The sequence below is a fragment of the Pipistrellus kuhlii genome, unplaced genomic scaffold (assembly GCF_014108245.1).
Source record: "Pipistrellus kuhlii isolate mPipKuh1 unplaced genomic scaffold, mPipKuh1.p scaffold_m20_p_6, whole genome shotgun sequence".
NCBI lineage: Eukaryota > Metazoa > Chordata > Mammalia > Chiroptera > Vespertilionidae > Pipistrellus > Pipistrellus kuhlii.
Window position 1 is genome coordinate 17,181,087 of NW_023425562.1, and position 13,068 is coordinate 17,194,154.

The following is a 13,068-nucleotide window of genomic DNA, read 5'->3' on the forward strand; positions in this document are numbered from 1 at the left end:
AAATTTGTTAAACATTTTAGAGTAATACACAGACTCTAAAAACATTTGAGTGAAAACCAACAACCATATTCTTTAGTTGAAAACTTGTAAGACTTTGGAGTTCCATCTTAGCCAATCTTTAGAATTTTATGACAGGAAATTCTAATGTTGTTTTTTGAGTTAAAAACCTGAGAAATGAAAAATTCAATAGTAGGTTTCTTAAAGGTAGTTATTTTGGAATTAAACCAGTTATTTACTTTGTCATTTTTCAAATTAGCCAAGGTATTTTTTATTAATTATTACATAGTCAACTCATTTTACTTCGATAACAACCACTGCTTGAAAGAGAAATATTATTATAATGAGATAGCCTAAATATATATGCATATATATATTTTAAATATTTTAATGTTAGAGAGGAAGAGAGAGAAAAAGAAGCATTGATGTGAGAGAGAAACAGATGGCTGCCTTCTGCAGGTGCCCTACCCAGGAATTGAACCCATGCCCCTCCAGGACACAGGATGATGCTCATCCAGCTGAGCCTCGCTGGCCAGGGCTTAGTTTTTGTTTTCACTCCCTGTCATGGTTTCTCCCTTTGAAACCATTCTGCCTGAGGCTGGCACCCAGGGATCCAGTCTCAGAGCCAGCTTTTCCATTTAGAAGGTAGAGGAGTTGCACCCTTTGAGGAAGCTGAGTTCCAATCCCCTGGGTCCAGTCCTCAGGGCCTGAGTCCTGTGGCAGAGGTTTTTCTGATGCTCACCTCTGCCCTGGGCGAGAATCTGCCTGGGTGCTTTCTGGGTTAGCTGTAAGGCATTTCGCCAGCCTTTGACTCATGGGCAGGTGCCCACTGATAGACCCCAGAGTGCCTGGCTATTGTCTCTTTCCATTTTATTCTAAGAAGCAGACTTCTGTCCTCTGCACCTACCGTTTGTGGTCCTGGGACCCCAAGGTCTTTAGCCCTGCTGTCCACTGTGGATTTGTCCATCAGCATTGGATGGACTATGGGTTGTTTCCACTTGTTGGCTACTAGGAATAATGCTGCTATGAGCATTCATATTGGAGTTTTTTAGGCAGATGTGTGTGTTCATTTTGTTGGATATATAAGTAGGAGTGGAATTGCAGGATCATAGGCAACTCTATGCTTAACTTTTTGAGGGACGACAGACTGTTTTCAAAAGTGGCCATGCCCTTTTACATTTCCACCAGCAATGTACTAGGTGTACCGGTTAATAATGGCAAATTTTATAATCAAAGAAAACACGATAATTTCAAGAAAAACATCAAAAGTGCTTTATTCAAAGTAATGTCCATCGCTAGCTACACATTTCCCCATCTTTCAGGTAATTTGTGGATACCGTCCCAATAGAACTTTTCTTGTTTTGAGACAAACCATTCAGAGACCCAATTTTCCACTTCTTCGTATGTTTTGAAGTGCTGCTCAGAAAGTACGTGTGCCATCGATTGGAACAAGTGGTAATCTGAAGGAGCAAGGTCTGGTGAATACAGCGGGTGGGTTAATACTTCCCAGGCAAGATCTTTTAATGTGTCTTTAACTGGTTTTGAAGTGTGTGATGGTGCATCATCATGAAGCAAAATTATTTTGCCGTGTCACATCCTGGTCGTTTCAAAGCATGGTTCAAATTGATTATTTGTTTTTGGTAGCAATCAGTGTTAATGGTTTCACCTGGTTTTAGAAGCTCATCATGCACCACACCTTCCTGATCCCACCAAACGCAGAGCATTGTCTTCTTTCCGAAGCCACTTGGCCTTGCAGTTGATGTTGATGGTTGACCTGGATCAACCCATGATTTTGTGCATTTGGAATTCTCAAACTAAATCTACTTTTCATTGCCAGTCATAATTTGATGCAAAAAAGACTTTTGTGCTGTTGAAGCAACATTTTACTGATGACTTTGGTTTTCCATTTGTCTTTTGTTCAATTGATGTGGCACCCATTTTCCTTCCTTCAAAATCTTTCCCATTGCTTGTAAACAATCAGGAATTGTTTGCTGAGCAACATTTAACTTTCTGCAAGTTGTTTTTTGAGTTTGACACGCATCTTCATCCAATAATGCTTGTAATTGTTTTTCTTCCGGTTGACCTGGACGTCCTTTGTCTTTCACATCGAAATCATCACTTTTAAAGCATTAGAACCAGCATTCACAAGTATCTTGAGGTGGAGCATGTTCACCATAAGCTTCCCGAAGTATACATAACTTTTTTCTTCAAAATAATGAATTAAAATTTCCCACAAATCCTTTTTTTGGGGCACGAAATTCGACATTTTTAAGTGTAAAAATATCTATTATGTTAACACCTTCAGCAAATTTGACACAATAAATATGAAACTTGCTGTCAATGCAACAAAATGGCATACATATCAAATCGCATATATATCAACATATGTGTAACTCCATCTATTGAAAAAAATCCGTATTATTAACCGGTACAACTAATATATATGAAGGTTTCAATTCTCTATATGCTCATCGACACTGGTTATCCTTCTTATTTAGCCTTCCTAGTGGATGCGAAGTGGTATCTCATGGTGATTTTGATTTGCATTTCCCTAATATCTAATAATGTTGAATATCTCTTCAGGTGCTTATTGGTCATTCGTATATCTTCTTTGGAGAAATGTCTGTTTAGATCTTTTGTCCATTTTTTTTAAATTGGATTTTCTTTTTATTATTGAGTTGTAAGAGTTCTTTATATATTCTGGTATCACTCCCTTGTCTGATATATAATTTGAAAATCTTTTCTTCTTTTGTTTGGCTTGTCTTTCATTTTCTTGATATGATTTGCAATCCACACAAAAGTTGTTCAATTTGGTATCTTTGAGTTTATCTGTTCTTTGAATGGGTGTGTTTTTGGTGTCATATCTAAGAAACCATTGCCTACTCCAAGGTCCTGAAAATATATTACTCCTGTGTTTTGTCCTAAGATAGTTCTGGCTGTAAACTTAGGCCTGTTAGACATTTTTAGTGAATTTCTGTGCATAGTATAAGTCGGTTGATCCAGCTTCGTTCTTCTGCATGAGACTATTCAGTTGCTCCAGCAACCATTTGTCAAAAAGACTGTTTCCCTTATCAAATTATGTTGATACCCCTGTTGAAATTACATTGACCTTAAATATAAAGGCTTAATCCTATGTTATCAGTTGTATTTCATTGATCTGTGTGTCTATTCTTATGAGAGCACTTCTCTGCTTCAATTACTGTAGCTTTGCAGCAAGTTTTGAAATTGGGAAGTGTGAATTCTCTGGATTTGTTCTTTTTCAGGATTATTTTGGCTATTGCCACCTGTTGATATATCCACAGGAATTATATGACTGGTTTGGAGGATATCAATTTTTAAAAATATATTATTTGTTTCAGAGAGGGGGAGAGAGAAATATCCATGATGAGAGAGTCATTCATTGATTAGCTGCTTCTTCCCCTCCGCCCCACCCAGAACCCGGGCATGTCAAATCCTGACCTCCAGGTTCATAGTCAGCAACCACCGGCTACACCAGCCAGGCGAGCTTTTCAATTTTTAATAGTTTTTCTGTCTTTTGCATGTAAGTGGAGCAGAGAGAGAAGGTGGTTATGTATACCTTACTCCACCATCCTGACAGGAAGTCCTTGGGTTATTTGTCCTTTGAAGGGAATGAACAGAACAGGCAGTATTGAATATATATTATGTACCAGACAGCAGTTATTTTGCTCTTATGTAATAAAGTATGCATTTCTTAAAAATGCAGATTTAAAGAAATAAGGTGACAATGCTGGCTATCACTCCAAATAGCTGGAATGGTAAAGAAAAGAAGTAGGCTATATTACTCACCAAGGTCATCAATTCATTTGAAAGAAAACTTGTAGCAATTTGCTGTGAAAGGGAGGGGGTGATTTCTAAACTTTATTTTACACAAAGGGATTGTTTTTCACAGGGACAATAACGCTGACCCACACTGAATTAGATAAAAGATTCAGAGGCATGTAGCAACCACCACTGACCTGATGGTGAAATGTGTCACTTGGCCAGCTTTCCTATATATTACAGTACACATAAAAACTTAGGTTTTTCAGTTTAAGAGAGCTAAATAAAGCTGTACGTTTTAAATTAGTTGTGCATGGATTTTTGATGTACAGAACCTTTTCTGGTGGACTCATAACATTAAACCTGTCCTTTTTTAAAGGTCTTTGACTTGCGACAGTGTCATCGTCAGATGCAGCAGCAGGCGGCCACTGCACAAGCTGCAGCAGCTGCCCAGGCGGCAGCGGTGGCAGGAAACATCCCTGGCCCTGGGTCAGTAGGTGGAATAGCTCCAGCTATCAGTAAGTATGCTTTTGGTTTGTGTTGTTTTTTCACGTGTAGTAGCTGGCTTTTTATATTGATTCGCTTATTTGATTAGTTACTTTAAACAATAATAGAAATTAAAGTTTTTATTACTGGGATAATAACAATTTTGAATTTATAGAAAACTGTTCTTGTAATGTTTGTCCTTTGTCTAGGAACCCATTTTTATCCTTTTTGTGTCAAAAGGGAGCATGGGATAAAGAAGAAAAGAGTTTCTTATTATATTATTGGTCACCTCCCCCTTTTCTGTTGATGCTTTTAATTCCTGCCTCACCACCCAGGGTGGGTTGCTATCACTGACATGCTTGGCTTCATTCTAGAAGGAAAGCATTTTCCATTTCAGAATTAGGCACCTCCTGTTTTTGTATGTGTGTTATTTTTTTTTTTAACTACGCTAAGCATGGAGAGAAAACTAAGTGAGGGTGGTATTTTGATAACTTGTAGACTTTTTTTTAATTTTAGGGTAAAATTGAACTGTGTGCCAGGTTTCACACTGATGGGGAATTTTTTACTGCAGAGTTAAACTCCTGACTATAGACTTTTATGATGGAAACACGTGGCACCCATCTTCCACGTCTGAAGGCATAACTAGTGATTCATTCAACCCCTGTTCTTAACCTCTTCAGTGTGGTAAGCAAATCACACTGGCCAAGAAAGCTGCAGTGTCCCTGCAGGTTTCTCTACAGTACATGCAGATTCCTCCCACTAGTTTCATGTAATATTGATGAATGCAGACTGACTATATGACTGTATGTTCTGACTGGAAAATTAGATGCAGAGTCTCTATTATGACTGATATTCAGGAGTTTACAATTTAGAGATAGATAAGGCATATTCATTTTCAGAATTTGATTTTTTTAAAAAAATTCAGGCATCTAAACCATTCATTTGCTAGTTCTGATGCTATAAACATTCTTTTAGTGAAGAATCCAGAAATATTACAGTTCTCATTCTCATCAGTTGCCCATATTTGAGTAGCTGCATATTCTCTGTTACATTGTGAAATGGAGAGACATCGTCGGGGTCTTCCAAGAAGCTTTAATGGAACCAGGACTCTTAAGTGTTTCATTATTAGTCATGTCTTACTCTGAACCAGGCTGTTTAGATAGACAGGAGGTTTGCATGACCCATTCTGTGGACATGCACTACCCTTAAAGTCAAGTTGCTTCTTATCACCTCTATTCACCTCCATTTCTAAAGAGAAAAATTGGTGGGGTGTGGGTAGATTGCAGTACAAACTTACTTTCTAATTGCTGGTTAGGCATATGACTCAGGTGGAATGCAAATTGTCTGAACCAAAAGTTTTCGGCCCCTGTTGATAAAGTTTAGATTTGTACTTCTTGGCACTTGGACAGAGAATTATATGCTGGGGAGAGTGAATTACAGAGATCTGTCACTTTATTAATGTAAGATGGGGGGAGAATGGGAAGAGGTCAGCCTGTCCCCTGATGTCTTTCCAATCTTTCCTGTCAGGTTTGTCAGCTGCCGCTGGAATCGGAGTGGATGACCTGCGTCGCTTATGCATCCTCAGGATGAGCTTTGTGAAAGGCTGGGGACCGGATTACCCAAGACAGAGCATCAAGGAAACGCCCTGCTGGATTGAGATTCACTTACACCGGGCCCTCCAGCTCCTAGATGAAGTACTTCACACCATGCCTATTGCCGACCCACAACCTTTAGACTGAAATCCTTACTGTTGGAGCCCTTAACATTCATTGTCAGGATGGTGGACTAGAACATACAATCCTGTTTATAATCTGAAGATATATATCACTTTTGTTCTGCTTTATCTTTTCATAAAGGGTTGAAAACATATTTGCTGCCTTGCTCCTAGCAGACAGAAACTGGATTAAGACTTTTAAAAACAATTTTTTTTTTTTTCCTATTTAGAACTTTTCAGGCATAGCTCAGAAATTAAAGGTCAGGAAAAACACATTCTTATTAAATTTACTTCACCAGTTATGTATGAAGGAATCATTGCAATCCTGGAAAATTTAGCCCTTTAAAATGTCTTTCACCTTTTTCTATGCAGAACATTGGTATATGTGCTATTCTAAGGAGTAAACTCAATATTGCTGATTTTAAAGGCAGAGACGTTCTCAAAGTTAATTCACCTACGTTACTTTGTGTGCACGTTGTTATTGTTGAGCAGATTTTACTTCAAAATATTGTGCCATGTGGGTGAGTTAATGTTACCAAGAGCAACTTCACTCTGTGTTTAAAAAATAAGACAGTAATGTATTATAATCTTTTATCCAAAATATATTTTCTGCAAGTTATACTAGTGAAGATGATTTCAATTCAGATTGTCTTGCGACTTCTATTTTATTTTCACCAAGGCAAAACAGTAATCTCTGTGAATACTGAGAATTCCTTCAAATTATCAAAGAAACACCATTGACAAGTTCAATAGTTATCCCAGTTGGATAACGATTTCTCGAGTAGTATAATTTCCCCTGTTAAACAGTAGATGTAGTCTATAATTCCAGGCACAGGGTTGGCTACCAAGAAGCCTAGAAGAGCCATTTCTTTCCTTCATTAATTCACAGGGAAAGGTTTTGTATTTTTAAAAACACTAACAGCAGTGTCACTCCTCCAGCTCTCCATTCTGCAGAGGTGGCAGTGCTTAAAGTAAATGATGCGTATTTGGAAACTGCTAAGTTCTATGTCAGATCCTATGTGGACTAATGGAAACATTACAGCTCATAATAGGCAGTTTGGCTATTTTTATACTTGATTTGATGTGACTTCTTTTTCATATACTCTTTAAATCATGTATGTTATGACATTGTTTGAAATTCAGTTTTTGTATCTTGGGGCAAGACTGCAAACTTTTTATACCTTTTGGTTTTTCTAAGCCCTGTGCCATCAGTGATCATATCAATTGGCAGTGACTTTGTATAGAGAAGTTAAGTAGAAAAGTCGCAAATGTATTGACTGTACCACACACACAACATGTATGCTTTTTACTTAGCTAGTAGCATAAATAAAACCAAATCTCAACATACACAGTTGAATTCTAGGTTTGATTTTTAAGTTTTTCCTTTTGCACTTTTGAGTCCAACCTCAGAGGCGAGACACCTTCTAGGAAATGGCAGGCAGCAGCCGGTACTGCAGCTTTGGTTTTCCCCTCCCTCTACCGGGACTTCCCGGGGACATGATGTATCAAGCGTAGAGTTGGTTGTGTTTTGAAGTTTTATTTTACTGTAGCAAAAATAGGCCTGGTTGTCTACAAGATACATAGATTGTCTACAGAATAAATAAATAGTGTGGCATAAAATCCAGGATTATCTTTCTGATGCCCTTACCACTTGCTTGGAAGATCTTTCTAAACATAATAAGATTCTAAGGTAGGTGTGTTCCAGGTTTGAGGAACACTTATTATGCATGCCAGTTATCCTTATTGGTTTAGAAAAACTAGTCTTCAGCTTCCTTGCTCAGAAGGTATTCTTAAGACCACCCTAGAAACCAATGGGTTAGCTTATTTAAACATAGATTTTGATCCAAGCTACATGGCTTTTGTTTTCAAAGTATTTCTCTACGAACATATTTGTACTCTTGAGTACTAACAACTACTTTTGTTACAGACCTCATTACAACTTGTAAACTTTTGATGATTTAAGTATTATTGGCAGATTTTAAAAAAGATATTTTATAGAAATTATTGACTTTAGGCCCATTTTACTGTGAATGAGTAGGAGTGAGAGGAGTTTTAGAATGGCATATGTAAAATAATCCAGGTTATTTGGCTAGAGCCATAAGCATGCTATGATATAATCTATTGCCTCCTTTTCTATTTTAAGAAAGGTTTTCATGCTTAATGAAGCATGAAATCTGAGTAATCATTTTTGGAAATAGTTGCAAAGAAGTCTGTCTTCAAGGCCTAGCCACCTGTCTTGGTTGCTTTCTGCTAAGCAAGTACAAGTACATAAAAGTATTTGTAGTTATTAATTGCTTTATAGTTGTACCCAGGTACAATCACATGCTTTTGAGAAAACATCTAGTATGTTATGATCAGTTATTCCTGAGAGCTTAGTTGTTAAATGATATTTCCATTTCTTAAATGTAGTCATCTTTAATGAGTAAGATAAAGGAATCACTAGGTTTAAAATTTAGGAGTACAAAAGTTTCTGCAGTTGTAAGAATCTGTTATAAGGATATGGTTCTGAATGAGTGTTCTACGCCGGTTCCTACGTCAAAGACTTTCAAAATGGTGACTTTCAGTGGAAGCTGAATGAGAGGTGAACTAAGTGCATGCCTTTATCATCCAGTGTGAGGCCCGTTCCACATTTGTCAGTGCCTTTCATACTCAAAGGGAATCCTGTATGGTGTTGCCTTTATTTTCCAGGGAGTACATTCTTTGGTGAGGTACGGTCTATCTCCTCTGTAAAAGTATGCTGCACCTGATATACAAAGATAATGACAAGAAATCACTGCCATATCACCTTGTTTTTCCAGAAGCATGGCTCCTTTTTATTGACCTAACCACTAAATAGGTCACCCATCTCATTCCTCCTGGAACATTGTAGGTTTACAGGTTGGATGGTCTCATTTAAGGACAACCATACTTGAAACATCAGAGTAAACCGAATACATAGTAGCTTTTAAAATCCGTTTTTGTGGGGAAGGGTGTGGTGTAAAGGGAGGTATTTGTAATAGAAATTTTGAAGACGAAATATAATGTCCTGTCTTCCAGATGATAAGTATTGTAAAAGTGTATTGCAGTTATCTTTTCTATTGTGCCCATCTGGAGAAGGGAAGTGGTCCATTTCCCCAAGCTGCTCCTTCACTATCTGTGGAAGCTAAAGAATGGAAGGTGAAATATTTCTGTTCCTGGTTTGGTGGTGACTGGTTAATAGTTGTTACTCATTAGCTATTATGCAAAATCAGATTAGTTCACATCCTTTTTGATAGTCTTTTGGAAGAAGCAATTTTATTTTGAGTAGGGGCAGAATCTTTCTTGTTCCTAGTTTTCATAGTTTGCTCCCTTTATCATTGAGTCATTTACTGGCATTTTATTTAAGGACAGCAAGTTGGGAAAATGGTAAATTTAGGTCACGGAGGTGAATGAGTAGATGAAAGCCATTGCCTGTAAAGTCAGTTAACAACTCTTTTGTAGATGGGGCTTGACAAAGACCAGCAGATAATAGAATGAAGAAATGCATTCTTTTTCCTTCTAAAGTCGGAACACATCTTCTTGCAGATGGCTCTCTGAAAGGATCGCCTAAAACCTCCTTTGCAAGATTATAGAAATAAGCTCTGAGAATCTTCAGTGCAAGCCTCTCTCTCTCTCTCTCTCTCTCTCTCTCTCTCTCTCTCTCTCTCTCTCTCTCTTTCTCTCTCTCTCTCTCTGACAGCTAGGTAATTTCTCTTCAGATATGTCAGGAAGGACGTACAATGTTAGTGGCCTTATTCAGAGTGGTATCCTCAGGCCCAACCTTGTCTCCAGCACTTGTGCCAGTGTCGCTAGGTGGTTTATCTTGTATGGTTGTGAAATGGAATGTTTTGCATAATCCAGACTTGCCTTATTTAAGCAGTAAAATGTTTTTATCCATTTTAAAAAATATATCTATTGGTTTCAGAGAGGACAGGAGAGGGAAAGAGAGAGAGAAACATCAATGATGAGAATCATTGATCAGCTGCCTCTGCACACCCCCCACTGGGGATAAAGCCCACAACCGGGGCATGTGCCCTTGGCTGGAATCGAACCCGGGACTCTTCAGACTTCAGGCTGACGCTCTATCCCCTGAGCCAAACCAGCGAGGGCTATTTCAGCCATTTTTTGATGGGGTTATTTAATATGTATGTCAGAGAACATACTGGATATGTTTCTTTTTGTGCCTAGCTCTCTTCCTCAACTTCACGGGCGCTTAAAAGGGTTGTTGGCCTTTACTAAATGGTTGCAGACTTGCTGTGGGTTTGAATGTTTAGTTTTTACCCCTCCCCCCTCCTACCCCCATCTTCTCCCTTTCTGACAGGGACACTTCCTGTGCGTTGTTAGTGTACCTCCCCTTAGTATCTCTTCTTCCCTTTCTGATTCATTTTTTCCCCAGCTGCTTGGGCAAGGAAGCCAGAAAACCAAACTTACTAGCACTTTCTTTGACTACAAGGGCAAACTGGGACAGGACCCAAGAAACTTCCTGTACGCCATTGAAAGGCCTCAGTGCTTTGGCATTTGGCTGCTTAGAGTGCTTCTTGATTCTTGCTCAGTTTCAGTAGTTGAGGCAGAGAGAAGTGAGTCATATTCCTGTTTTCCCCCTTACAAGATTTTTTAAAGGTTTCATTGCTTCCACTTGAATGCTGCTCACATAACAATTGGGGTTATGAGGATTACGAAATTAGGTTATCAATAGCCAGAGGCCATGCCCTTGCCTAGAGGACACCAACAAAGCAAAACAAAAACAAAGCTTGGAAAGTGAGAGGATCGTTTTTGTTTTGTTCTGGTGTCTCCTTTTGAGCCCTGTGTTCTGGCCTTCCTCCTCCACAGGTAGTTTTGGTCTATAGGTGCCTTCATGAGGTTTGAGGGTTTGATGTCCTGCCCCAAGGAGTAGCTGAAGTAATTGCTGATGTTGTCAGGGATTTTACCATCAGACTTAGTGAATTAACTTTTTTTTTTTTTTTTTTTTTTTTTTTTTTTTAACTAGGAAGGCCTTGAGATCACTCTGGTGAAGACAATCATTTCTCTTATGGATGGGCATAGTGTTCAGTTTAAGATGCTTTCTCGGTAGGTCTCTTGTTCAGCCTGAAACGAATGACCCCTGGCTGGACCAGACAGTTGTCCTCTCTAGTTGTGCTCTGCCACTAATTTGCTGTATGACCTTGGGCAAGTCATTTACCTTCTTTGGGCCTCAGTTGCCTCATCTGTAAAATGAGGGAGTTGGACTGGATGCGTTCTTCCAGCTCTGAAGTGTCAGTGGCCTTGCCTGCCTTGCAGCAGTTTTTGATTTCTTCCTCACCTTTGCTCTGCTGTTCGAGGGGGCTTTTTTTTTACTTGTTTCTACATTATTTGAATGAGACTAGGCTTGAGATTTTATTACTATTCTCCTACGGACACCAAGTTACATAATATGTCCCTGAGACTTAAATTCAACCAAAGGCCTAGCACTACCTTGGGGGCTGCAATAAATACTTTAAAAAAAGGGGGGGGCGGGGAGGGAAGCCTTCATTTTATTTTCCCATCCTCTTTTGAAGGCTTAGGCTTTTCTTGTCATGCCATTCTAACTTTTGGGTTGGTATGTGTGTGACACCATCCCCTTAAGGGCTGTGTGCTGGTAATTTTTTTATTTAACTAAAATGGATTGAAAACTTACTGTAAATGCCTAATAATTGTAGAGGTCATTACTTTGGGTCTTTGGTTTTTTTAACTCTCCTATGCTTAGAACAGGGACATTACTTTGAACCGCATCAATTAAAATGGTTTGTACAACTCAATGAAACGTATAGTGGATAATTATTCACTTTATTCTTGGCTCTTTTTAGTCCATTTTGATGAGAAGACTTTTGGTTGGAGCATTTCTTTCAGAGTTCTCTTCCAGCCCATCATGGATGGTGTAATGAATGAACTGGGCTTTTACAAGGCCCTTCATTAGGGCTGGGTCAGAGGTGGGGGTTGGGGAGTCCTGGTAGAGGCCAGCTCGGAGGTAGCTGGGCAGGAAGGGATGTAACCAGCTGCTGTTGCTATGGCTGCTTGTCACTGATGGAAGGACTCATGGGTTTGCATTGATTGAAAGGCTAAACGTGGGTCGGCAAACTTCCTCCAGGTGTTGGGTTCTGGCCAGTGCCTCAGACATGTGATTTAAGGGAAACATGGACTGCTTGCTGATGAGAAGGTGGTGGGCTACAGAACCATTGGGAGGAGGCAGCTGGGGTTTGGAACAGATCTGGTGGTGGCTTTCCCAGCTCTGCCTCCTCCCCTGAACTCAGAGGAGTGCTGATGCTCAGAGCTGCGTGGGAGACAGCTGGCCAGCTGCAGTGCCAGGCGCTCTCTGTATACCTTTTCCCTGGGTGACGTCTGTGGCTAACAAATAGTTGAACCTTTCCTGAGAACTCTGTAACAAAGTATGTTTTTGATTAAAAGAGAAAGCCAATTAAACCATTATGTGCTCATTCTTTTTCTTAAGTTTGTGGATGTCTTGGATCTGGAAAGAGTGCCTCATCACTTCGAGAATTCTCAAATTTGAGGGCATTATTTCCTTCATCGCTCTGTGACCACTGAAATGGGAAATGGGGTGTTTTCAATCTATGACCGTGGAGAACAGTCCACACCTTCTCTCATCTGAAAGGAGAGTGGAGTGCTGGTGGGTGGAGGAGATGTGGGTGCCGAGGCTTGAATGAAAGACAGGTTTCTTACCTCATGCCTCCCTAGTCCCATTCCTGTGTCTTAGCTCCTTTTTTTTCTGGGTTTTCCTTCATTTTTCTAAATAGCATAATAATGTTGGCATTTCTTGATTTTGGGGGGGGGAGGAAAGGTAGAGAGCCATTGACTTGCTACTCTAAAAAAATGAGGGTTTAGCTGTCTCACACCATCACTACCCCACCAATTCTTATTCACCATTAGGATGAGATCATAACTTTTGATTAATTCACTATTCACAGCTGAGCCACTTGGTATACTTTTTTTTTTTAACTTCTTTCGTGTTTTTTGCTTTTCTCCTGAAATTCATTGACTTAATATTTTAATTTGCTCATTTTTCTTTAAAATTTTTTAAAATATATATATATATATATATATATATATATATATATATATTA

General features: G+C 39.1%; 1 protein-coding gene across 2 annotated transcripts in view; it reads left to right on the forward strand.

Moving 5' to 3' along the window:
- Positions 1-7,324, forward strand: part of SMAD4 (SMAD family member 4) — a 42,497-nt gene extending 35,173 nt beyond the window's left edge. The window contains exons 11-13 of one of the 2 annotated variants that reach the window (XR_004984409.2): positions 4,157-4,295; positions 4,835-4,947; positions 5,791-5,928. Coding sequence is in view for 1 of the 2 variants with exons in the window: in XM_036418715.2 (XP_036274608.1) it covers positions 4,157-4,295; positions 5,791-6,002 (351 nt within the window). In the remaining variant the exon portion in view is untranslated. Of the gene's footprint in view, positions 1-4,156; positions 4,296-4,834; positions 4,948-5,790 lie in introns of both variants that reach the window. The other variant, XM_036418715.2, reaches the window with a different exon arrangement.
- Positions 7,325-13,068: the final 5,744 nt, after the last annotated feature.